General features: G+C 35.8%; 1 protein-coding gene across 1 annotated transcript in view; it reads left to right on the top strand.

The window, feature by feature from the left end:
* The window catches only part of RPAP2 (RNA polymerase II associated protein 2), a 39944-nt gene extending 14159 nt beyond the window's left edge, over positions 1-25785 (top strand). Inside the window, exons 9-12 of the mRNA XM_072419884.1 lie at positions 387-481; positions 2311-2391; positions 10045-10113; positions 25561-25785. Of these exons, the coding sequence (XP_072275985.1) occupies positions 387-481; positions 2311-2391; positions 10045-10113; positions 25561-25711 (396 nt within the window). The 3' untranslated portion in view covers positions 25712-25785. The remainder of the gene's footprint in view (positions 1-386; positions 482-2310; positions 2392-10044; positions 10114-25560) is intronic.
* The last annotated feature ends 212 nt before the right edge of the window (positions 25786-25997 follow it).

The raw sequence follows: 25997 nt of genomic DNA, 5'->3' as shown, positions 1-25997 counted from the left end.
ACTAGTGATGTTCTTTAAGGCTGAAGCAATGGTAGAAATGTTGAGTGATAATACTACCCTTTTCCTCTTTCTCCTCTTAGCTTTCTATCCACCACATCATCCATTTCCTACTCAAATTTTCTGATGTTTTGTTAATTGAATTTAGGAGCAGCTCAAGGTATAGGACTTTTAGTAGGTAATTCCAAAAAAAGGGGTCGAAGAAAGTACCTTTAAGCTATCTCCAGTATAAAAAAAAAAAATAATGTAACCCAGCCTTATTTCATGTAGGTATAGGGTGAGAAGTAAACTTCATTTGGTCTTTTTCTCAGTAAACTGTATTGTTGTCTGAATCTTACTTTTTGAGCCATTGATTTTTTATTTTGTTAACAAGTTTTTTTTTTTTCCAGCCTGAGGCCAAATGGGCTCCACTCCTGCCTCTTGTAGATTCTTGTTCACAGCAGCAGATTCGCAGACGAATCGTACTTGAGAAGCTAAAAAAAGTGTAAGTTCTCTGTAGTGTTTTTTGCGTAATAATAAAAGTATGTTCTGTTGTGTGCAACAAGTGGGTCAGTCAGTGCCTTGCCTTAAAACATAAATAAAACCTGCACAACCCTCCCGTCTATATTCCATGTTAGGGGGCCACCATCTTTCCTCTCTTTTTTGCTCCAAGAGACTATCTTTGGCTGTCTTGATTGGCTGTAAAGGGAGTTCATTAATCCCGGGAATACACAGAGAAAGCTGGGCAGCCAAAGCTCATCGGCAGGTAAGACAAATTATTCCAGAAGGGACATTGCCTCTCCCTCTCTGCAATAATGGCCTGCCTGATTGATCATTTGGTAAAGTGGAACTTTAGTTCTGGCTTTCTATTGTGCATTCTTGTCGTAGGCCAGTGTCTCAGTGTTGGTATTCCTTTTCAGTATTATTTCAATAAAGCTGCAAAAAGAAACTTAACAATTATCCACTTTTATTATCCCTAAGCATTGCACACTGATTAGTGCTGCTGCCAAGAGAAATATGTCTGCTGACCACTTTCCTAAAACTATAATATAAAGTTACTGACTCAAAAAAAATATCTCATCAGAACTTGCTTGGTTGCATACATGTTCCTAATCGGTACCTCAGAAAATGATAAAGGCAAAAAAGTTGAGACGGCTACCATTTTTAGGAAGACATCAGCATCCACATCCTCAGTGTTCTTTCATGTCAGGTTTCCTTTAAAGCAGAACTAAAGCTAAATTTCTACATACATAAGGGAACCTAATGATCATCTCAAGCACTTATAATTCTGTTCAGCCTGTCTTTGGATATTCAAGCCCCTGCTGTATTGCATATCCAGTAGATCACTGTTTTGTTTTCTGCTTTATGTTTACAGCCATGTTCCCTTTCTTTGCATTAGCTTTAAAAAAAATTGATGCTGGAGCTGCAGAAGTGATACTGAAAGTTAGACCTGGCAAAGGGTTGTTTCCTGCCTGCCTTTTAAGTAATTCTTTCACTGTGGGCTTCATTTATTAAAGCTTCCCCAGGCATTAGAATATACTTTTATCAGCAAACCTGCGTCATCCAGCAATCCTGGATTGGGTATAGTCCAGGACTGCAAAACAATGTACTGAGCACTGTGCACAGCCATGTTTAGAATTATAAAGGGTTATAGGAATTCATGGCTGACTGCAGAATGAACTTGAAAGGTAATTCTCAACATCACGAAAAGACCTTTGACCTTTTTAACCAGACCTTCCAACATTATTCACTTCAGTAGTACAAATCCCTCGTTTTCTGACTTATTACTACTTCTTAGCTAGTTAGAAGAGTATGTTTGCTATAGGCTTTGGATCTGTATACCAGCTAGCATAGCATTTTAATAAGAATAGCTTACCAATAGTAGCCTGCATGTTTTCCCTTGAACTAACAATTATTGTAATTGACAATTCTTCTTTTGATCATTTTGATTGGTATCACAGTAACGGTCAATCCGAGTAATATGTGTTTGGAAATTCCAATCACCATGCATTCCATTCTGTCAATTTTTTATCTAAGTGTATATTCATCCATTAACTGACAATCCCACCTTCAATACTTTCAGTGTTTCCAGAAAATTATCCCCTCGCAGAGTTTACAAAAAAAGTCTCCACATTTTGCTCACCTCTAGGAATAAAAGAGGTCTGTATACACATGAGCAATAGGAAAAAGACACAGCATAGATATTTTCCTTAAAAAACTGTGTGGCCCAATACAGGACCTTACTTTGAGATCTGCTAAAAATGAAGGACATTTGAAGTATTTTACAGATCTGCTGTATAATAAAAAAAAACTATTTTTTTTTCTTCTCCCCAGACTTCCTGCCATTTTGGTGCCACTTCAGATTACGTATAGTGACGTATCTAAGGAGTTACATAACCTGGTGAAAACATTTAGGTGAGTAATAACTTTATTTGCTTTTAATAGGTTCTAAAATGTGTGCAGTTGTCACTACCTAAGTTTTCTCTTTAAAAACTTGGCGCTTTTCGGGCTAGGTCCTCTCCTCCTGTGTCACTTTCTGTATTCGTCTGTCATTTGCAACCCCTATTTAATGTACAGTGCTGTGTAATATGTTGGCGCTATATAAATCCTGTTTATTAGAAATAATAATAATATTAAGTGTAGTGATATTCTTTTAGCAATTTATACTGATATATTAATTTGCATGCATGTAATATTGTTTACTGTATCTGTTGTGAAGTTTTATTCCATAGAATATGTAGTGGGCCACCTTTTGACCCTCAGTAGTCACCCTTAGTGGTGGTGGACATATCACAGAGTTAGTCACCTAAGAAGTTATGTATTGCCTGTAAAATTTTAATTCTAAAATAGAAACAGAAACCTACATACATAAGCCACTGCTGATGTTGGGCAATCCGTTAGAGGAGTTGCATCTTAAATGATATACATCAACTTGCAACTTGGAGACAGTCACCCAAAATACAAGCAGTCTAATTATTTCAATATGATATCATGCTTTTATTTTCTGTAGTTCTATTTGCAAAGCAGTTTAGGTCTCTAATAGTACCTTTGTTTCCCAAGCTCTGCGCTTTCCCTATTGTGTCCCTGTGTGCATATAATTTAGGTTAAAATGTTTTTTTCTACATGTCAGTCCTGGCTTAATATGTACTTATGGAAATATACAACATTCAGAAGACTTGCTTTTTTATCCTGTCATTAGGACACAGTAAACCTGTAAATGCCCTAATAAGTTAAATTACTAAAATAAAAAATAAAGCTTTAGTAGCTTTAATTGCTCCCTGTATGCCGGGCCTTTCTAACTAGTAGTGTGTGACACATTTCCCAGTAAAGCAGCCCATCAAAGTAGTGGACTATTAAGAATTTGGAGAGGAGGGCAAGTAAGTGGTGGCACAAACCTTACCTTACCAGAACTTTGCTGGTTGAGAGAAGCCTAGTATTTTTTCATATAGGAACTAGTTAAAGATTCTGCCATCAAGGTCATGATTATCTGAGTTCCTTTACTTTTTATCAGCTTGCAAATGACTCATTAGATCAGTATACACTTATCATGTCCATTTAATAGATGGTATAATTAAAGGATAACATAGGTCAAACATGTGTCTCTGAGAGAGTTCATATGAGGTGATTAGAACCATTTTCCCCTCTTCCCTCACATTTTAACATCAAAAGGCTATCGTGATAATATCAGTAACCTCTCCGTGTTGGAGATTGACAGAGATGACAGTCTTCTGTCCCTTTGCTCTGCAGAGGGGACTAATAAAAAGCAGTTTCCCCTTCACTGACTTCTATAGAAACACTTCTCGTCCATCCCACTTTCTGTAGTGTTTTAGTCCACTCTGCACAGATGAGAAAAGGCTCTAAGGAAATCTCAGAAGACTTTTTAGTACAGTTATAGTTCACTCCCAGCGAAGTCCCAGCGTGCCTGTACGCTTTTGTTACCAAAACGAAGATGTCACATTATTCCCAGGAGAGTGTCTGTCTTTCAGGCCATGAAAGTAAACTAAAAGGTAAATCATTTGCTTCACTTGGGTTCTCAGACTCCTTAACTGCCTCCCAGTATTGCCATCGGACTATGAAATTGTCTTAAATGCTGATACATTTCTCTTTCTCCTAAGAAAAAACAGAACAAAAAAACATTTTGGAGTTTATATGGAGGCTACCAATAAAAATAGAACCCAACCAAATAGTTTTGGGTTTAATCACATGTGGCTACCTATGTACTCTATTCTGCCAGTCCAAATTTCTTCACATTTTTAAGTAGACCTGGAAATTACCATAGGCATAGCACAAAACTGTTTTGGTTTGCTCCTGTATACTATTTATTTACAAGAGAAAAGATATTTAAAAAAATATCAGCATTACAGAATTATAGTTTTTAAAAAATGAACAAAAAAGCAGTAAAATTAAGCTTGGAGGGCAGTTAACTAGGGGTTAATAAAGTATTATATAGGAACAAATGTAAAACAAATGCTTTAACTTACAATATATCTAGATTCAAAGTAACCCCTTTGATCTGCATTGGGGTGTACCAGAATAAGGGCATGTACTTCACACATGACATCTCTTACAAGTTTGTTCCACTTAAAATAATTTTAAAAAATAAATAAAAGTGTAAATGCAGGTCCTAAAATGCACTTAATGCAACAATGTGCAATGTTTTTCCTATTGAGTCACTTTAGTCCCACCTTAGGAATCATAAAACCTCAGTCTGTATTTTTATTTTTAAATGCTTTTTAATGTGTACAGATATGGAATATAATAGTGTACATAAAGCAATACATTGAAATCATTCCATATGTTTTCTATCATGCATGAAGTGTCAAAGAACATTAACAACAGTCAGTTCTTATGTAACAGATGCTGGTGTATAGTTTGGAATGAAGATCATTATATTGTGTCTATCTTGCTAACAAAATCTGTAACAATCTGAATGTTTGTTGTGTAAAGGTTGTAGCCAACTTAGCTTTTTTTTCTTTTTTTGAACAATGAGAAAAACACAACTAAAAGCTGTATTAGTCCCTAGCAACCCAGGCAAAAATATACACCAGCTTTTTATGTTTAAACTGCACATTTGAAATGATTTACCTAGTGGTCTTTTTGGTGATAAATTTACTTGGGAAAAGAAGGGACTCTTCACTTCTAGGGATCCAAGCAGTCTTGAAAGGTTGAGCTGGAACCATATGATTCACCATTTTCCCATAGTGGTGGCTTTTATCATAACATTGAAGCACGTGATAAAGAGCGATTATGTGTTTTCATTGTGAATAATAATCCCTATCTAGGTGGAAGAATTTATGGTTCCCTTTCACTAGTAATGAAAAATGTAACCACAGTAAGTATGCATATACACAATCCACATTTTTATACAAATATATAAAAGAGCTGGTATGGTTGAGGGCCCATTTATAAACCTGCTGGCTGTTATTTTTTAGCTTTGTCCTTCCTTGTAATGAAAGAGCATGTTCAAGTTAGATTTTTTTCAAGTGATTATATATATATATATTTATTTATATATATATTTAATATATATTTATATTTATACATATATATGTGTGTGTGTGTGTGTATGTGTATATATATATATATATACACACACATTTATATTACATGCAGGGTACAAGGGCCACTTACTGTTCTCTGTCTCAATAGACTTAAATTGAAATTGGCTTGTGCTAGCGGTTTTTGCAAACAGTAAAAATGATCATCTCTCAAGCAAGTCAACACAATTTAAAATAATGCCACATCCCAACTAATTAGACAGACCATGACAACACTACCAATAAACCCAGGACTTTTAACACATTTCTATATTCAAACATTCCACTCCACTTTATTCAGTGTTGATGTAGAAATTTGCAAAATGTATCGAGTCTCAACATTATTGTATATGTGTATGTAGATGTATATCTTTTGGATTTAAAACCCATCATCGGTCATATGTTTTAAATATTTTATGTGTGTTTTTATGGATAATCCATTTCAACATAAAGTTGAGTTGAAAAAAATCTATTTAATGTTCTCCTGAATGTTTGTTTGAATTTAGAATTGCCTTAAAAGTCCTGTGTTTACTGATAGTGTTATGATTGTCTGGTTTTTACAAACCATTTCAATCCCCCCCCCCCTCCCCCTCCCCAAAAAAACAAAAAAGTGCCTAGTGTTTGACAGTAGTGGTCCAGGGGTGGTAAATTACTTCTAGGCTAAACATGCCCTCAAAAGTAGTTTAACATTGACACTTTTGTCATTGTTGTGCTTTGTTGCTAACCCGGAACTGCATTATTTGCTGAGAGTTTCACCAATATAACATGTATTATTTTTGTACTTTGGGCATTTAAGCTGATGAGCAGTGTTGGCTGATGATGTAGAGTCAATGCAGTGTTCTCTCTAGCCACTTTTAGCCGGGTCCACTGGCTGTTTTTTTGGGTGGTTACTGAAAGTTGGGGCCAGCACCAATTACCACACATTTTGCTTTTATTATTGACGTGGAATACATTACCCAGTTACTCTTTACTCATTGACCCATATTCCACAGAAAATTCGCTGTATGACCTCCGTGAGTAACAAAGACTCTACATAAAAAGTCTTTGTTCAACTTGGATCGGGTTATATTGTCATTGTAGCACTAAATGACATTTTTGGAGGATGTTCATTTAGAGGATGTTCATTCAAGTCCTGAGTATAGCTAACAACAGAAGTTGATTTGATTGAAGCAGCCTATGAGATTCTAGATACTTGTACTCCTTGTCAAATTAGGTTGTTTACCTAACTACCCTTCATAAACAATGTAACAAATATTCTTTGGATATGTTGAGCAAATTGAATCCTAAAGGCTGCTAGTTCTGCTCTGTATGCTTTGTGATTCTGAGAAATTATTGACACGGAAACAATTTTTTTGGAAACTGAAAGAGAAGTTAAAATGTTTACCTTTTTATTTAAAGTTTCATTTTAACTCAAAGTTCTACCTAGTTACATTCTGCTACTGTTGGTTAGAACTCCTGCCAAAAAGGCCTAGTGAGCGCTGCAAAAATCATGCCTGTCTCTATTACAACAGTTCAATAAGTCACTTGTGTCTGGCTCCTTTTTAAATAGCATATTAATGGCAGTGACCAGTGTTGGGAGTTTTGGCAATCAATAAGAACATTGACTAGGAGTTATTAGACACATATATCTGCACCTTCGTCTGTTTACGTACAAGAATATCACCTCCCCATGCTTCAATCAATACCTTCCTATTCCGAACAGAGCTGCCGGTTCTTAGCCTTGTTCCATGACTTTCCCCAGACGAGTTGGAGCTGTCACTTTCACTTACCCACACTCCAGTGAATGTATATAAATGTCACATGAGCACAGTCTGAGTATAGCTTCTATATCACAATACAGAGGAATACTAGCCCAATACAATAATTTAACATATTTGTAAGAGTATATCTGATTCTGTATTTTAGTTTTATTAGTTGAATTTAGAAAGTGAACAGACATACATGTGTAAAATAAAGAAAGCACATATACCGTACTGCTCTAAATGCCATATTTTCTAAACAATAATATTTAAAAAAAAAAAATTCTAATAATGCTAGCAAATAGTTCTATGACCCATTGTGTATTGCATATGTAAGAACATACCTATATTTGTTGAGTTTTTTTGTTTTTTTTATCCTGCTTGAAAACATTTAGAGGTTCATTCAGACAATATCTGCAGATATAAATGCTTAAATTCCAAAATAACAAAAATGTAAATTTGTAATGGGGAAAAACTAAGTACCCTTTCTATTTACATCCACGTCAAATCCATAAAATTAGAATATGTTGTTCCAGGTTGGGTGCTAATTTGCCTGGGCAGTATGCTGGTGATACCTGTCTTACATTAACCTCAGAGTATGGTTTTCTCTTTGGTATTTATGTGAATGGTCTCTAATGCTCTGTTTTAGGCAGAACATGCACACCCTTTCTGTGTACTGAGTGGTATCCGCCATTCCCATTGTCTTTTCCTAAACCGTTAAAATACTTCCATTCTGCAATGTCTACTAATAAAAGCAATGCATTCTATAATCCACATAGTAACTAGGAGGAATCTCTGAGAAAAAAACAGAAAGTGTTTGAGTTCACAGAAAAATGTAGAACTGATTAACCTCATGGTAATATTGATGCCATTTCAGTGGTCCATTGCTTCTCAATAACTGTTGTCCAACCACAGTGGCTTGAACATAAAGGGGTGAATTGTGCCATAGCAAAAGTAGTTGAGGGGTAGGAACATTACTCTACTTTTTTAGATGTAATGAAATCTTTAATTGTTTTTTGTATTGTGTCACTGTTTAGTGGTGATCCAGGCAAGTTTTGCATTCCATTTATGTTTGGTTCTGATCCAGGCCAGGTTCTACAAGCCTCTAATTCAGTGTTTCTCAACCAGGGTTCCATGGAACCCTAGGGTTCCTCCAAAGGTTGCTTGAGGTCCGTTAAACAATAAGTGACTTTCAGGTCAGTTTGACTGATACCATTTTTTCTTTTTGGCCCACTGTAAGGGTAACTTTCTTCCAGCTAGCATCAATGTAGGAGACATTCTTCCTGTTTACTACCAAACTAATTTACTGTGAGTTCTGGATATAATTATAGCAGGGGTTTCCTGAGGACCTAAAAGTTATTTCAAAGGGTGTTAGAAAGGTCAAGAAACTTCTCTAATTACTGCTACAATTGTGACCAGAGCATTAAAACAAAAAGTTTCTTTAGGAAAGCTCTCTTGCCTGGGGCACAGGAAAGCTACCTGCGAAAGCAGCAAATCATGGTTGCATGAGTAAGCTTACTGGAAAATGGTTATTTTTAAAGTTGGTTGGATTCAGCCAAACCAACAGATAGTGAGGTATCTGAAATTGTATAGTTAGTGCCTGACTGGTGAGGATTTATTTTTGCTGGCTGCTTGTCAATTTGAAAATTATCTTCTGAAATCTCCTGGCTGAGCATTTCTTTACTCCACAAAAAATAACCCCACAATAAACTTTGTGATTTTCCACAATAAACTTTGAAGTATATTTAAAACCCAAAACAGCTACCTGTCCTTACATAAGATGCCTACACCAGTTTTTTTTTATTTTTCATGTTTTTTTTCCCTCAATAATAATTTCCCTGTTGATTCTGCAAATAACATACATCCTGTCACAAGATGAAAACACTCTTTTAATGCATCTATGGAGAAAGCTATGGGTGTCACCTGGAGTAGATTGCAAACATGTATTCATCTTCATTAAATGGGGTTCGTTTACAGAATGAATATAAGAATGTTATTTGTGCTTTTACCTCCACTCACTAAAAGTGACAAATACATTTCCAGCAGAAACAGATATTTTCTGTATCCCTGAAATTATTCCTATAGAATATTATTCTTTTTATCACAGACCCTATAGACTGGCAAGGCAGTGCTATTGCAAGATCCTGGTGTGCTGGCCATGTCATTTACATGATTATTGCTTTCTTTTATACAGCGAAACAAAACGTGGGAAGGGTTGGTTGAAGGCTTCCTGCTCCCTTAGTTACATTAACATGGTCCTTTAAACACCATGGGGTCCATTCAAAAATTTTGCTCGCTGAAATTTCACATAACTCTCTCATCCGAGTATCACACATTTTTCTTATTAACTAATATCAGAAAAGTACTCCAATCCTGAATAAAAGTTGTGGGAAAACATTTAAAAACAGTCACCAATGTAATCCTCTGTACTTCAGTCCTCCTACATCGTTGGTGTTCCATTAACTTCCCTGTCGCCATGACTACTGCCTGGATCCCGATCTACTCCTTTTCCCGAATTTCCTTTCTTTCTACCATTTTCCCTTTGTTTTCTGCAGTCACTGTTTTTTGCCTATGTACTCGTCTTCTGCTCCTTTTTTTTTTACTATGATTCTCAATGTGTACCTTCCCTGATCCTTGTGCAACTTGTACCCTTGTGTTCACCTATACATAACAGCAGAGCATTTGTGATGGTGCATATTGGTAATATGAAGGACATGACATGTTCACGTTAAATGATCTACTGAAACATTAGTTGTTGACCTTTTTTCTGTTTATTTTCTTATGTATTTCAGATTTACAAACAAAAACATCAATCACACTATTCCTGAATGGTCTATTATCGCCATTGTTCTTTTGTCTACGTGAGTATATTTTATCCTATCATTTTAGAAACCTGTATTTTTTATTCAGTAGTTACTTTCTTCTGGAAGCCACTGCCTCATACCAGCTGGAAGTTTTTTTGTTTATTAATAAAAAAAGAGCTCTCAGAACGAAGTATCTATTCAATTTTTAAACCAGTGTAGGTTTCCTTTGCATCTTCCTTATTTTGCTTTTTTTACTGTATCTGACACTTCAGTTTAAGTTAATCGTGGAAGGTCACCTATTACATAGCGTTCACCTTTTTTCATTGTCCAATTATAGACAAGGGTGGTTGAAGGCTTCCTTAGTGTTAGTTAACAGCATCAGAAAATCAGGGCCCTTGCCATTCCAGAAAGGGTTGTGCTATGTACCAGAGCTCTGTGAATCCCAGAACTGGATACAAAGAAATACAAAACCTCTGGCAGGTATGCTTCAAAATGTGTATTTCATTTGTAAAAAAAAAAAATCATTTTCGCCGTTTTTTATAAAAAAAAAAAAACAACAGAATTTTTACCTTACATAAAAGGGTTGTCTTTGAGTTTATGAGTTTAGGTACGGTTTAAGGGCTTGGTTAGCCATAAGTCTACCGTCTATTGGTTTCTAGAATTCAACACCTTTTTGCATATCATACATATCCTTTACCCCGACTTGAAGCATATATTTAAACGTCAAAACAAAAATGTTGTATTTTGCAGCATACAAGTGATCAGGTGTGAAGGCTAAATTTGTTTTCCGTTTTTAGAAAAGAACTTTTTTAGTAAGTGCAGACAATACCTGTTGCTCTTTCCAGAAGTACTGTATTTGTTACTTCATATGAGCTTAGAAAAGATTCATGAATATCACTGTTGTGTAAACTACTACTAACCCGGATTAGTCTGCCATGCAATGGAGATGAACAAAGGCATGCGTGTTTGAAATCAAGCGTGTATGATGCCAATAGTTCCTTCCATAGTTAGAATGGAGAATGAGTGTAGACGTGAAGGTACAGGAAGTGTTATTTGCAGGATCACCAGGTAAAAATAAACGGAAAGCCTAAAAAGTAATTCAGCCACTTCATTCAAGATCTTATTAAAAATTACACAGCATTTATTTTGTTGGGGTAATATATGATTTTATGTCTCTACATAAAGTAAGTGTCAATGTGTGATGTTAGCAACCAAAAACCCTCACATTAGGTAGACGGTCTAAAAATTTTATTTGGCGTTTATAGCACACATTTGAAATGTTTATTTTTCCAAGAATATTTCAATCAGTGAATTGAAAATAGAATGTTCCCATAACTCCAAAAACAAGATACATATCTGGAATTACAGTAATTTTCTGTAAATGTAACTGCTGCTTTTACCTCTTGTTGTGGGTTTGATGAGTCATTTGAGCCTCTAGGGCAGGGAAGTACTTATGAGACATTCACAGGTCAAGGAACGTTGTGGACCAACATTGTAGCTTCCCTGGCACTACACTTAATAAATTTTGATATTGCTTCAGTCTGACACATTGTTCTATATTCACTGTCCCAAAAAAGGCTGTACTAGTAGATATTAGCGCAGGCTTCAACGAGCCCTACATCTGTGTCACTCTGTCAGATACTGCTCAAATGATTCATTAAATCAGAACACAGAAAGTAACTTTACTTGAATGCTTTGGCATCAATTTTTTATCAGCTATAAGAACAAATCTTTTGTCATTTTTATTATATGCTTTTCCAGTTGAGCTGGTAATTTGTGAAACAGATCTTATGAATTTTTTAGTCTTTCTTTACCTTTTTTCCAAAAATAGGTGAATGTTTGAAATGGCTTGAATCTTGTAAGAGTCAAAATTACTGAATTTATAAATCTCCTGTGCTCATTTGACACATTCTCTATCCAAAACAAAGCAATGCAAAAATAAGGAAGATTGAACTTGGGTATTTTATTAGCTTTGGACAGATTTACACAAGTTTACATATTCTGATTCATTCTTCAAGGAACTGTATTGGTTGTAGGTTGTACTCCAAGGCTTTTTCCCATAGCTTTTGTAAATTAATTCTGTTGCAATTTTGTATACTTGTTTCCTAGTTCAAAAAATAATACAGAAAATACTCTGTATACCTGGGTACTATACACATAAATCCTTAATTTGTATGGGCAAAAGGTTCCTTTTTCTAGTAGAGCTAGCTTGTCCCCACTGATCTCCCAATCCCAGGCTGATGCTTTTATCAACTTTTGGTGGACATTAGCCTAGTATTATTTTTTTAATTTTACATGCATGTATGTGATTTGTAAGTGACTCTTATCCTGGGCATATACTGTGTGATTTTCTCTTATCCATATATAATTTCTAATGATTATATATAATTGACTGTGAAATATTTTTTTATGTTCCATCCACTTGAAAATCCACAAAATGTGGACATTTTTTTCGAACACTGTTGCTGTATATTGTGTCAGGAGTTTTTTTTTTCAGCAAATTTGAACATTTCCCGAAATGTCCTCTTTAAATGCTGCCATTAAACTTTGTTTGAAACCCCTTGTTTGACCTCACACTTATGTTCCTCCTTAGTTAGTACCTTTGAAAGTTCTGATATTGGTCAGTTTTTTTTTGTCAAGCATTCAAAGCCATGCATGCTATTATTTTCCCATAACAAGGTAGAAGTTCCCTATTTTGTTAAAATAAGTAGCACATAAGGAAGCACTTTTTTGCCTTTCAGATTTTCTGTCTTTACACCTGTAGACTTGTAAACTGAAAATGTTCTGAACATAAAATTAGGTTCATTAAAAAACTGAAGATGATTCAAGCAATTTCTTTAAGCAGTCCAGACTTTTAAATGCATACCTGTTATACGAATGCCTTAAAAGACAGCATGTACATAAAATATATTATGCGGCCCATGTCTGACAGCTGTATTGCTCATTATAGCGTCCTGCCTTTTTGTTAAATGTTTACATTACCATGTCTTAATAATAACAGATTAGATACAGTACCCAAGTAGTTTTCCTGCAGAACATTTTCCGAGCATCTACTACAAACTTTTAGCATTATATTTCATGCAAATCTTCTTTTATGACCTCTAATTTGCCTATTTCTTCTGAGGTTTCGTTCAACACAGGGAAATGAGGGCACTGTTACAGTTTGTTGATAATCCATGGAATGGTCATGCCTTGGGCTATGTACACATGTTAGACTTTTGAGGTGGGGAGAAAGAGTGAGCTGCACCCCGCTGCGCTCTCCCCCCTTCACTTGGATTGTGGTAGTTCCTGGAGCCACCAGGACGGATTCATAAACGACATTAGATGACCGCTGTACACATGTCAGATTCTCGTACGATACCAGCCCTGAAGCAACAATCCGATGAGAATCATCTGACGTGTGTACATAGCCTTAGTGTGAGGATATGGTAACTTTGCATTGATTATATATGTAGGGGCCAATATGCCTTATAAATTACTACTGTCAGATCCAACATGACAAGCTGGGAGTCGCTGATTTCTCAGCAGATGTATTTCAAGGGCTAACTTTATTTTCAGGAGCAGTTGACGCAGTGTTTCAGTGTTGGATCCTTGGGGTATATTTAGCCAGTGCAAAGGCGGCCAACAAATGAAACATGCACACAGCTTTATTTTCATCATGTTTTGGGGCTACTTACTGTTCCCAGAAAAAACTACAATTCATAATTTATGGCATTTTAACAATTGCTGGGACTAGAAAAAATCAGTTACCTAAATGTTAACCATCTCGGAACCAGTGGGTTCAAAGTTTCAAATGCATCAAACTTAAACGCAGAAAAATAAATGTATTATAGATACAAGATGGCAAACTAAATTGAATATCGGTTGTTGTATATTTGATATTAATAGTATATCTCCTAATATATAAATACATCTGATTCATTAGTTGGAAATATCAGATGTGTGGAAAGCAGGAAGTGTATAGTTGGGAATAATGCAATTGTTGGTTTCATAAATTTTTATAGAATGATTAAACATGTTTATATTGAGCATAAAATATGCTAAAGGTCCCAATGGCAAAAAAAAAATAAATGATCATTTTAAATGTTTTACTGTGTATAGGTAAAAAATGGAGTGGAAAGGAAGAGGTCATGCATTGATATCCCAATAAAGGAGGTGCACAGCTTCCCGTTTGTTATTATAATAACTGTAGCCAATGTACTCATCACTATTATATGAATGCTTACTCTTAGCCGCACTCCTTGACTTATTTAAATTTTCAGTTTTGTTAGAAATCTCCCTTTGGTATTTTGTGAACTCTAGACATATGTTCTCGCTTTTATAAATATAAAAATCATGAATTTTAGGGCAAACGTTGAGGCATGCAGCAGTTCAGAAGGAAATGAGAAACCATGTAGCCATCTTCAGTGTAGACTTAAGCAGTCTTTAGTTTATACCCCTGGTACAGTCTAATGGAAGCTTTCAACATTTTCCTCCAGAAATGTCTTGTTCCACTCTGTTTATCTGAACTGGCTGTTGGCAGTGAACTGTGGTCAGTCGTTCCTCAAGTAACAGCAGGGCAGGTAAAGCTGTCTCCTCTAAAAGCTTGTGAGAGCATTTTCGAACATTCAGGGAGCTGAAGCATCAGCTAAGGGACCTGGTATTTAAACAATCAGAAAATGACCATAATCGCTCGACAATCGTGCAACCACTTGAAGTAAATATGTCATGCAGAGGTCCTCTGGGGAGCATCTAACTGAAATCTCATGTTTTAAACTTCTCTGGTGTATTAATGTAAGTATAAGGGAGTTATTGGTTCTACAGACCAAAGGTAGCTGTTTACAAATGACTTGGAAACAGCGACACACAGCAAAAACACCATATTTACTGTAAACCATGTTTAAAATGTTATACCAGCCATATTTATTGACATTTTTTCAAATTATTTTTAGTTTACCAGCAAAAAGTGCAAGAAAAAAAGACTGCTTATATAAAACAAGTGGAAAGACATACATATTTTTATAAATATATAACAAATTACACAATATCATAATTCATGAAGTGTGTATCTTATCATTCAACTAGAAATATAAAAGAATGTAAACGAAACAGAAGATATGCAAACATATAAAAAATAAATAATTGCAAAAAGTGAGAAAATAAATGTTTAGAGCTTTAGAAGTTTGAATAATATTGTGTTGGTATTGTACAGTACATTACATTTTTGTGCCAGAAATGGCCACCCAGACATGGAGCCATGTCCAAGCAAGTTTGTGTTGTGCAGAATTTTTAGATTGAAGCGTCAGCGTTTAGATTAAAGCAAAAGTGTAACAAACATTTACTTTTAAAGTGCATCAATTACAATAGTAGTAGAGTAAATAATAATATCCAACAATGTAAATTCATAATTAACACATGATTAACACATGTGAAGTGAAAAAACATTTGTATGTAAACAGTAACAAGAATATTTTTTCAAAGTAAAGTGACCTGTTTCATTGTTTACTTTACTAGTACTATTGTAACTGTTGCATTTCAAAAATAAATGTTTACTACACTTTTTGCCTCACAACACTCTTTTCGCCTTTTTTTGTTTACTGTGACTGTGACCATTTTAATGATTGGAAACTGAGGGGAACTAGCAGCTTTTTGTTTGATGGGAAAGAAAGGGGTTAACCATTTTCTCTAGGATTAACCTTTGGAGGGGTGTGTACATTTTGTCTTTCCTCTCATTTAAAGTTAAACTGCAAGCATTTTTATAAAGAGTATTATAAGAGTATTACATGTAAAGCAGTCCCCATATATGTTAATTTGTTGAGCCTGGAGTTCACTTTAAACTTTTTTGTTCATTGAAAATAACTGTGTCAGCATTGTTTACTGTTGGTTTTTCCTACACCCTCTATAGAAGGTAATACAGTGTTGATGTTCACTCTAAATACCTGCCAGTGTATCAGCAGAAGTTAGATGAATGCATTCAAATAGCCAAATCACAGACAATGTCTGTAAAGAAACACAGCACAGTGAACAGGAGACAAAACTTTCATGCTTTGTGTATAATCACAGCCCTTCGGTCTCCAGCAATCCCAGTGTGCCTACATGATTCATGTTGTTCCAAACTGTGACATGTAAATTCAACAGACTGACCAGTCTTGCATGTTATATCAAATCGGTGCAAATTCAACTTTTAACTTCAAGTTAAACAAGAATTGTTAGATCACCTGAGCAACCCTCCCAGGAAAAGGTCATTGTATCTGCTTTGTTAATAGACTCGTGAGAATAACTGAGTTATAATTATGAATTTTATGGAAATTAGAATAGTTCAGACTGATGTGGTATTGTGAGGAGTGATACTTGCTTTACACAGTCCAGTAACCATAAAGATTGATACTGCCATTATAGAATAACCGTACTTTTCAAATAGGCAAATTCAGACTGCAACCGTTTGCTATCTCATGATCAGACATTTGTAAGCTGGTGTGATAGAGGTTGGTATAGTTTATTTTAAATACACGAACTATTATCTTTGTGCCTGGCAGCTGTCGTTTTTTACTGGAAATTACAAATGGAAGCCATCGGCAAGCAGGTGCATGTAATCTATAATGCCATTCATGATAAGACCAGTGTGCAATGAGCACTATTCAAGTCATTGTAATTGTAGGGAAGCTGCTTGGTGAACAGGAATTCTTGTCATTTAGCTGAGGGTAAAAATCTGTTTCTTTTGCTTGATACCTGGCTTATATGTGTGAACTTTCCACTTTTTTCTTTAATAACCAGGGCCAACCTAGCGTTAAATACTGCAACTTGGTAAAGGAAAGTGTTTTCACCTAATTCTTTAACAGATAATGAAGAATGGGCCCTATTTAGTTCCTGTACCATTATGTACATAGATTCATTCACTTGAGGAATCTCATGTAGGTAAAGCTGTGTTTATAGCTGTAATTTTTAATTATATATATTTTTTTGTACATTTTTTCCATACTCTGACTGTGTGATCAGCCTCCTCTTTAATCTAGTGTCACTGATTACCACCAAATGTCAGATCTCTAGTTATTCATACTTTCTATGAGCCCAGACTGTCATAGTTAGTGGCTGCATAAACATGCAGACTGAGTTCCCGGTGTACTTTAATAAACAGCACTCCCATTTAGTGAGCTCTATGCTGCCCCTGAAGTTGGTTGGTCCTTCCACCCCATAGATAGGGTATGTATTTGTCTTTTGTCTCTTTTTTTCTCTTTTGGAAGGGTGGTGTTATTACACCTAAAAGGTGTAGCTGCCTTTGTAAACTTTTAGTGGTAAACTTATCAAAAGTGCAACATTCTAAAACTGGGAACCTGGTATTCCCTAAAACATTCCCTAGTGGAAATAAATTACTATAATTAAAACACACTATGTGTTACTGAACATGACTGAATGTCAATACCTCCATTATAGGATGTAATTCCTTTTATTAAGTACTAATGTGATAAAATAGAAACACTCATCAACAAGCTTTAATTGTTATATCATTGTAGTATTTTAATTTGATTTGAAGGAGCAGGGGGATTGCAGTGGAATGCTACTAGAAGACTTACTATGAGGAGTATGACTTGTCCATCTTCTTCCCACATGACATCATTGGTGTATATTGTTTCACCTTTCAAGCCCCACATGGCAGTAATGCTGGCATATTGATTGAACACTCGGATAACAATGCCAATTAAGGGTGGGAAAAAGTCCTCAGCCCTGTGTTAAGCTCAAAGTGTTGACCTAGGGCAGGGGTCTGCAACCTGCGGCTCTTTACATAGTTTACTCTCTTTGCTCTTGTGGCTGAATGGAGGAGTGGAGGGAAATATTTTGAACTTATGGGTATGGCATCAAACTGAACCTGTTTTTGTTTTCTGCATAAACAAAACACTGCTTTTGCATTTTTTTTCAAACAAGCAGCACCTGTATAAAACTTATACGGAATTAAGCACCTGGATTACTGTTCACAAATTTGGATGAATTCCTCGGGTTGCATTCTGTAGTTGCTATATTTGAGTATCGTCAAAACATCAACAGTTGCTTCATTGTTATACCCTTTCTGAGGTTTGTGAGACTTCAGATATAAATATATCAAATAGGCAAAAGGTAGGGTGGAAGAGAGAGATTATCACACACTACATGACCAAGAGACCGGGAAGATTGCAAAATTAAAGCCGTGTTATCTGTTCAGCATTATGAGATGAAAACCAGGATAGAGTGTATAAGACCAGACTGTCTAATTCACTGCCACTGTGAATGATTTGACACATTTCACTTTATTTACAGAACTGATTATACTATTAGAATGCTTTGGTTTCATGCAAAGTTTGTTTTAGAAATATAGGTGTCCTGAGCCTACAGGCTATGGCTATCTGTCAGAAGAGGCCTTTACTTGAAATATGTGATAGGGCATTACCGTTGAAAACCCTCCTGATGCTGATGCAAATAGCCACTTGGTTGTGGTCATTATTTGCATAGCTATAACAATGCCTCTTTTCTGTCAGTGCTGAGACCTGATGATAGGTTACTGATGTACTGGGCATAGCACTGTGGAATGCAAGGAGCACCTAACCCTTGTCAGGGGTGCAACAACCTTGATGTGGAATAAGGGGAATGCAGTGTCATCAAAGTATTTGTTTTTACTGACAATTTTCATAAATAGCAGGCTTTATTTTGCCTATTATTAGTGTCTACTTGTGTCTAGAGAGAAAATGCTTTAGGTAAGGTAAAATAAAATATTTTTCACCAATGCCAATGACATTTTCCAGCAAGATGGTGCTGGAAATGTCTGCATTTAACAAAAGCATATCTTAAAAAAACCTATAGGAATAAAAGATCCTTGGCCGGCTTGATTGTTTAATGGTATACAGCCTACTGCCATTATAAATCTTGGTAGCTTCATTGTTTTGAAATGTATATATTTTTTATCACCTATAAAATCTTTTGAAAATAAATATGACCATTTTCATGCTTAATATTAAACCTCTTCATACCTAAATTGGTACAACTCACTGGAACTGGTAAAGTTCACTGGAACTGTTTGATCACCTGCGATTGAGAATACAACAGTTTCTTAGAGAGAAATCATTGTAAATCACAGATGGTGAACTTTATGTTTGAACAATATAAGGCTTAGGGGATTTGCTCTGTCTTTGACTCTGAAAATCTTTTTGTAACCTGGAGGTGTTAACTGTGAAAATATGAATTTAGTCATCTGGAACAGATGTGCAACTAACTGCCATGTTTTTCACGACAAAGCAGTTTAACTTCCTACACTGAGACAATCCTGCATCTACCATATGCTACAACTCCTTCTCTGATGTGTGAGCTGTGCTGTTGTGGACCAAATTTTGTGATTTAACATGAAAACACACATTTGCAAATATTTGGTTTAGATCGTTATTGGCCGTTATTTATGCTGGCACAAAACAGTTACAGTATTTCTAAAAGCTTAACATTGGTTTGCTATTTTGGAGAAAGTTGCACATTTCTTCCTAAACTATGGGTCAGGATCCAAATTGAGTTAGTGACATGTTTGTGGTCATCATTTGTGGTCCGGTAAACATCACCAAGTTTAGTAAAGCAGAAAATCAGTGGCAAGAGATCCAGCAGCCTTTATTTTATGTTTACAGTGATCAAAGCCTATGAAAAATGTAGTAACACAGAGCATTTTGTAACCTTGATTTTATCAAAGTTTATTACGGACTTGATTTTGTGAGGATTTGCTGACATTTTAAAAATATTTATCTTGTGTCCAAATACCGTAATTCTTTTTGGGTCTTTATATTAAAATTCACACACGTGCGATAATTGTCGTTAAAAAGGATCTTTCACAATCCTTTCCAACGACTAACAACTGAGCGATGCATGAACGAGTGTTGTACATACAGTACTGTTCTGCTATATGGAGAGGGAAGGGGAGAACGGCGGAGCAGCACCCAGCTGCGCTCTCTTAACTTTGCATTACGATGGTTCATCGTCCATCGTCCTTGGATCTACCAGGACAGTCGTTCAGACCACGAGCGCTGTACACACGCAAGAGGGCCGATTATTGGACGAGATCTATTGCACGCGTATACCTAGCCTAAGAACCCCTGCAGTATAGAATAACTAACCTCCACCACCCCCCTCCAGTTTTTTTGTTTATTTGTTTTGCTCTAGGTGTGCAGCTGGGGGGACTTTCCCTCACTTCTTTTGCTAGATACATTTCACAAACTAAGAGTATTTCTACAAAGTGAGTAAATCCCTTCTTAGTTGTCACCAAAAGGGTGTCCCTTTCGGAAGATTTCCCCTTACCAGCTGTAAAATATTGACCATCCCATTACTTAAAGGTCCAATGACAATGGCAAGCTTGAATTATAGACAGGCTGAAGCTTTCCAGCAAGTAACACAGCCAGCAATAACAACCTAACTGGATTTGTAATTACTTCCAAGCTCTATCCAAAGCCTGGAATTACACATTTGGACTTGTTTAGTAAAAACCCCATTAGATTTCAAAGTCATTCACTAAAATGACTGAACAATTCTTCTCCTGACCTGTGATTAACCAGTCTTGATAAAAAATGACAGCTTAAATCTCTTCTTGATTGTGGATTGTTTTTCAGCAGTTAGGCCCTGATGAAGGAACCTTTTCAGAACCTCCAGAACATGTTGGCTTGTTTTAATTAAAAAAAAATCACTTTTATGCCTAAATAAACATATTGAACTCCGTAATATTGTATTTTTTTTATTTGATGCCTCATGAGTCATTAGCTGGGATCCCTGGTTACAATGACGACAGACTTAGAGAGCCCTGTGGCCCTGCAAAGAGAAGTTATGTAAGAGATGAAGTAATTTGTAGAAACCAATCACTAAACAATTCTTGATTTAGTCAGTGGTGAAATAGGCAGCTAGGGGTTCCTGTTCTGTCCACATCATTCCTCTTTGAACTGTCTCATGGTGTGTGTTTTTTTATTTTTTTAAACTGTTGAAGCTAGCCTTACATGGAGAATGACTCATAAGTTACAAAGTTTATGTAACTTATTGCAGTGACATGCTGGATATAGCCTTTTAGGGCTGCTCCTAAATTCCAGGTACAAGCAAAAGATCATTTTTTTTATGATTATCATGATAATTCTTATTTTTCAGCTTTTATAAGAAATAGGGGAAGAATAAAATGAAAGCTAGCAGTGCAGTTCCCTTGATACTCCCATTGATCAATACCAGTGCTTGTAGGGGTATAGATTTTCTGTATGAATGTTTATTTTAGACTCTAGCTACAAAAAATCTGTGTGTATCATTATATTATCTGATACTTATCTGCCCAAATTTTATTTGGACAAGCTGGAGAGTGCAATTGTTTTAAGGATGCATCAGCATAGGAATGTTTCTTGTTCTGCAAGCAGTACAAACAATCCTCACATCGTCAATATTTGTAATTGTTGGACATCACTATGTAATCTCAAAACTAGGTGGATATATTCTTTCTGATTATAGACAATTGAACTGAATTTTTTATTTTAATAAACTGCTAAATAGAAATTCTTGTATAGGAATGCTAGAAAGGTTCTTCATGAGTGTCCTGGGATCTCTAAAATCTGGGAACTTATTTATAATAAAAATATTGACTTAATCTTATAAAGTCATGCTTTAACACACTCACTCCTACACACAGCTCCTTGCATTTATTGTGATAGGTAACAGCACTGACCAATAAGAAAGGGAGTCGGAATGAGTTTCCAATACATTTTCTTTGAGTTGAAGTCAGTATTTGCATGATTGAGTACTATGGTTGCCAGTGCTTCTAGGTGACTACATAATTACCCAATAAAATAACTTTAAAGAGACACTTATCAGGTGTAAAGGTATCCAGCAAAAATTTAGCCTTTGCATAAATTTCAAGCAGAGATCTAGCTTTGGGGGACCTTCAAGTTCTAGCAAGTCGGTTAAGCCCATTATTTTCTGCACAGCTTGAGGGCTCCAAATTGTCCAGGCCCATTCTGTAACAGTTATTACAATTAGAGTATAGTATACTGTTTTCTGAACAGTATATTTTCAGATGGATAAGATGACAGTTTTATTTCGGATGTTAATAATGTATATTATTAGGCAAGATAAAGAAAACCTGTCCCTATTGCTGTTTTCACCTAAATAAATAAAAATGGCCACGTCATTTTGAACTGCTCATCTTCCCTCCCAGTAACCTGGAATATTCAATCAAACCAAATGATTGTGTTCATAGGCCTGCTGCCTGATCTTGCTGTCAGTGAGTGGTCTGATCCTGTATAGACCTCTGACCAAGCTTAATACTGCGTACACACATGAAATAATTGTTGTTCATCTTTCATGATCCTTTCCAATGACAAAAGACTGAACGATGCATGAACAAGCACTGCACATACAGCACCGTTCTGCTCTATGGAGAGGGGAGGGGGAAAACGACGAAGCAGCACCCCACTGCGCTCTCTCCCCTTCACTTTTATTACGATTGTTCATCATTCTTGGATCTGCCAGGACGGATCCATGAACAACAAACCAAGAGCGCTGTACACGCGCCAGATTCTCAACCGATATCAACCCTGAGGCATTTATTGGACGAGATACATCTGACTTGTATACGTAGCCTAAGGGATTGGAGGCAGCCTTGCTTGCTGGCCACTGTATTTGAATGATATTTCATTGTATAATATGAAAGGTTTCCAGTAAACTGTGACAATTTTTTTTTTTTTGCTAAATGATTGTCCGTTTATTGAGAAATCTATGTAACAGAATTCTTTTAGCTGTTTTTCCTTCCGTTTTCCAGAGATTAGCAATTTTATTTTCTTGTGGTTGTTTCAGAGATCAAGGCTTGAGAGTCTTGCCTGCCGGTGCCAAAAGGGTTTGCAATCTTTTGTATGATCAGTAATGTTGTGTTGTGATGTGACACTGCCTATGTGTGCTCCACACTTTGGCACTGATATCCTTGTCTCCCAGTGTACAGACATAACCACACTGCGATCTTAGCCTCTCAGGACTTCCTCTGTAGCCTTCCTGATCCCTTTATTGTAGCTGAAATGCTCTGTGAGCACAATTCCCATCCAACGGTAACATATAATGACACTACCTATATCTCCCTACCATGTAAAGCATTTTTCTTTTTCAATGACTTTTCCTTGCTATTGCACACATAAATGAGTGAGTAATCCCACTTGTCAGATTCTGTTGTGATAAGTCTAACAGTAGTAGTTATGTAATAGGAAACACTGTGTTTGAAGTCCACAATGAAAGTTTCATTGTTCTAAATATTTAATGCAATCTGCAGAATTGTTATATCTTTATTCAGATCTGGTTTCATGCAGAATTGTTATATCTTTATTCAGATCTGGTTTCATAAAAAAAGAACTCTGCTCTGAAAAAAACTTTGCTACCATTTTAAATCTACTGGTAAATTTCTGTAATACAATTTGTCTTGGTTTGGAAAGCTGTATGGGGGGGGCCTTCTAATATGCAAAAACAACTTAGGTGTGTGATTCTGCACTGGTTTTTCATCATTTGGTAATAAGTGAGAACTGTTTGTGTACACCATTGCATCAAGGGAATGGCAAATGATGCAAAAATTCTGTATGGACTTTTAAGAACAGAGCTTTTTAATGTTCTATATTTTATCCTGCCCAGCTACAATGTTTGTGCTGATACTGTTGACCCATTTGAATTGATTATTATTTAACTGTTCTTAAAAAAGGTGAAAGACTAGTACTTAAATTAAATAAATGTATCAAATAAAGCTTCAATGTCTGTAAATCACTTCTGATGATAAGAACTAGTTCAGTTCCACCCGGTCTTTTCAATGGTGAGCAAGGCCATACGTCACAGGTATGTGCTAATAATGAAGAGGCAGACCAGTCTAGAAATCTTTAGTAAATGTAAATGTCAGAATTTACAAATTAAAGTGCCCTGATTTAGGGGTTTCCTGGGTAATCCGAAAGAAATTTTATTATAAGTGATAAATGTTTAGTTTAGTTCTATGGGCAGGCTCTGCATCCCCCATAGTGTCACAGTCTGCACCTATTGCTAAAGTCACCATTTAGCTCTGTTTAATATGTGTAAAAAATATTAAACATTAGAAGTCTACTACATCTTATACATGTAACAAGCTTATATGCTTTTAGTAATAGGTCAGAGAAAAAAAATTGTCCATATACCCTCTTTGCAGAACTCTTTGGCTCAGCTTTTACCTTACAAACTGAGCTGTGCATGCATCCATTTAAATTATCTTTACAATATTTATAAAAAAACAATATGAGGAAAAGCAAAACATCAGATTCTCTTTTACTTCAATTGTATTAGATTATATCTGTCAAAATATTTAGTATGACTGACAGTGTCTTCATGGGTTTCATTTACATAATGACAGTAAATGCAGACATCATTCTTACTGTGGTGATATTGTCTGAGAGACCATGAAAGTATTCTCACTCTGAAATAAAGTGCATGATTGTGATTCTTCTCTGTGGTTATTGATTGGCGGTATCCCTTGAGTTCTTCCTATCCATATTTCATGTGCCCAGCGGCTGCAGGTGAAGTTGATGAAATAATCATTGTAGCTCTTGCTAGGAGATTCATAGAAGCTAAATCCTTGTCTTGAAGCAGACGGAGGTCAGATTTGCTGTGCCACTGATGAGATTTTTACATTGATTTAAATAAATGTATGTTTAAACGAATCCTGCAACAAACTACTGACTAAGTGGCTCTCAGGTGGGGCAAGTGTTGCTGAATATGTATATGTATATGTATGGCAGGAGATGGCAGTGTAAACTGCATTCTACAAAGCTTTAGCAATACACTGTTTAAACATAATTGAAAGGCTTACTTTACTGTAGTCCGACTAAAAACAGTATTTGCATATTCAAAACAAGTGGTAAATTACCTTTAAAATGAACCTGACCTGTGTTGCTGCAAGCACTGTGGAGTATTTCATGCTCAAAGTTTACAACAGAGACTCTGAAGTCTAGTTTACTAAAGGAAAGTATAAATTTACAACAAAATGAATGTTTTGTGAATCTGTTTAAGCATGTGAGGAAAAATAAGAAAAACAAAATTTAGGCACAAAATAAGGTTTTCAAAGTGAATGTATGTTTCATTTGCACCCTCTATTTCTTGTTAAAAAAAAAAGAAAAAGTGATTGACGTGGGACGTAAAATATTCATTCCTGCTCATCTATGATATGCAGAGGAGGAGGACTTGTCATACTGGGGTTGGACGGACGGACAGATTTTGGATGTGGAGCCCAACATGGATGTCCATTTCTATTTTTTAAAAATTGTACTGTGGTCAGATTAGTAGCTATATAGTATAGTAGCAGTGTTCTTGGTGTTTTCATTAGTTTCATTAGTATGCTACTGATCTGACAAACAAAACCATATTTATGCTGTTTTTTTTCCTCTCTAGACACATTTGTAAAAATAGAAGCTTGCAACCAAGGGGGCTCACGCCTTTTTATGTAGCAGGGGATTTCCAACTAATATCATCAAATCTTTTTTAATATACTTTGTGGCTCTCTTTCAGGTTACTACCCACAATGCCTCTATACAAGGACTCACAGAAAAATCCAGTGTACACAGAATTTATAGCCCGACTCCTAAAAGAGCTACACTTTCAAAATGAAGACCTAGAATCTTTGAAAAAGAACTTTGCTAGCAATACAATGTCTTTGTGATTGGTTTAAACTTGTTTGCACAAGAGATTTATTTTTTATTTTGTGATAATATTAAAATCTGGTGAAAAAAAGCACATTCGCATTATATTTTTTTTTAATGGATTGACACAAAGCTGTTGTCTCATGAAAATGTACCAAAGTATAGATAGCTAGTTTTCTATGTTTGACTTAAGGTTAATAGTAACACTGATACATTTGTAACACTGCTTGTAGTGAGTATAAACGTGTAAATAATGTGTTATCCTAAGTTCTTTAAAGTATTATGTTTTAAGAAGGCAACCTGTAT

The sequence above is a fragment of the Pyxicephalus adspersus genome, chromosome 8, assembly GCF_032062135.1.
Source record: "Pyxicephalus adspersus chromosome 8, UCB_Pads_2.0, whole genome shotgun sequence".
Lineage (NCBI taxonomy): Eukaryota > Metazoa > Chordata > Amphibia > Anura > Pyxicephalidae > Pyxicephalus > Pyxicephalus adspersus.
The sequence above is the reverse complement of the archived record's forward strand: the minus strand, read 5'-3'. Positions and strand labels throughout refer to the sequence as shown.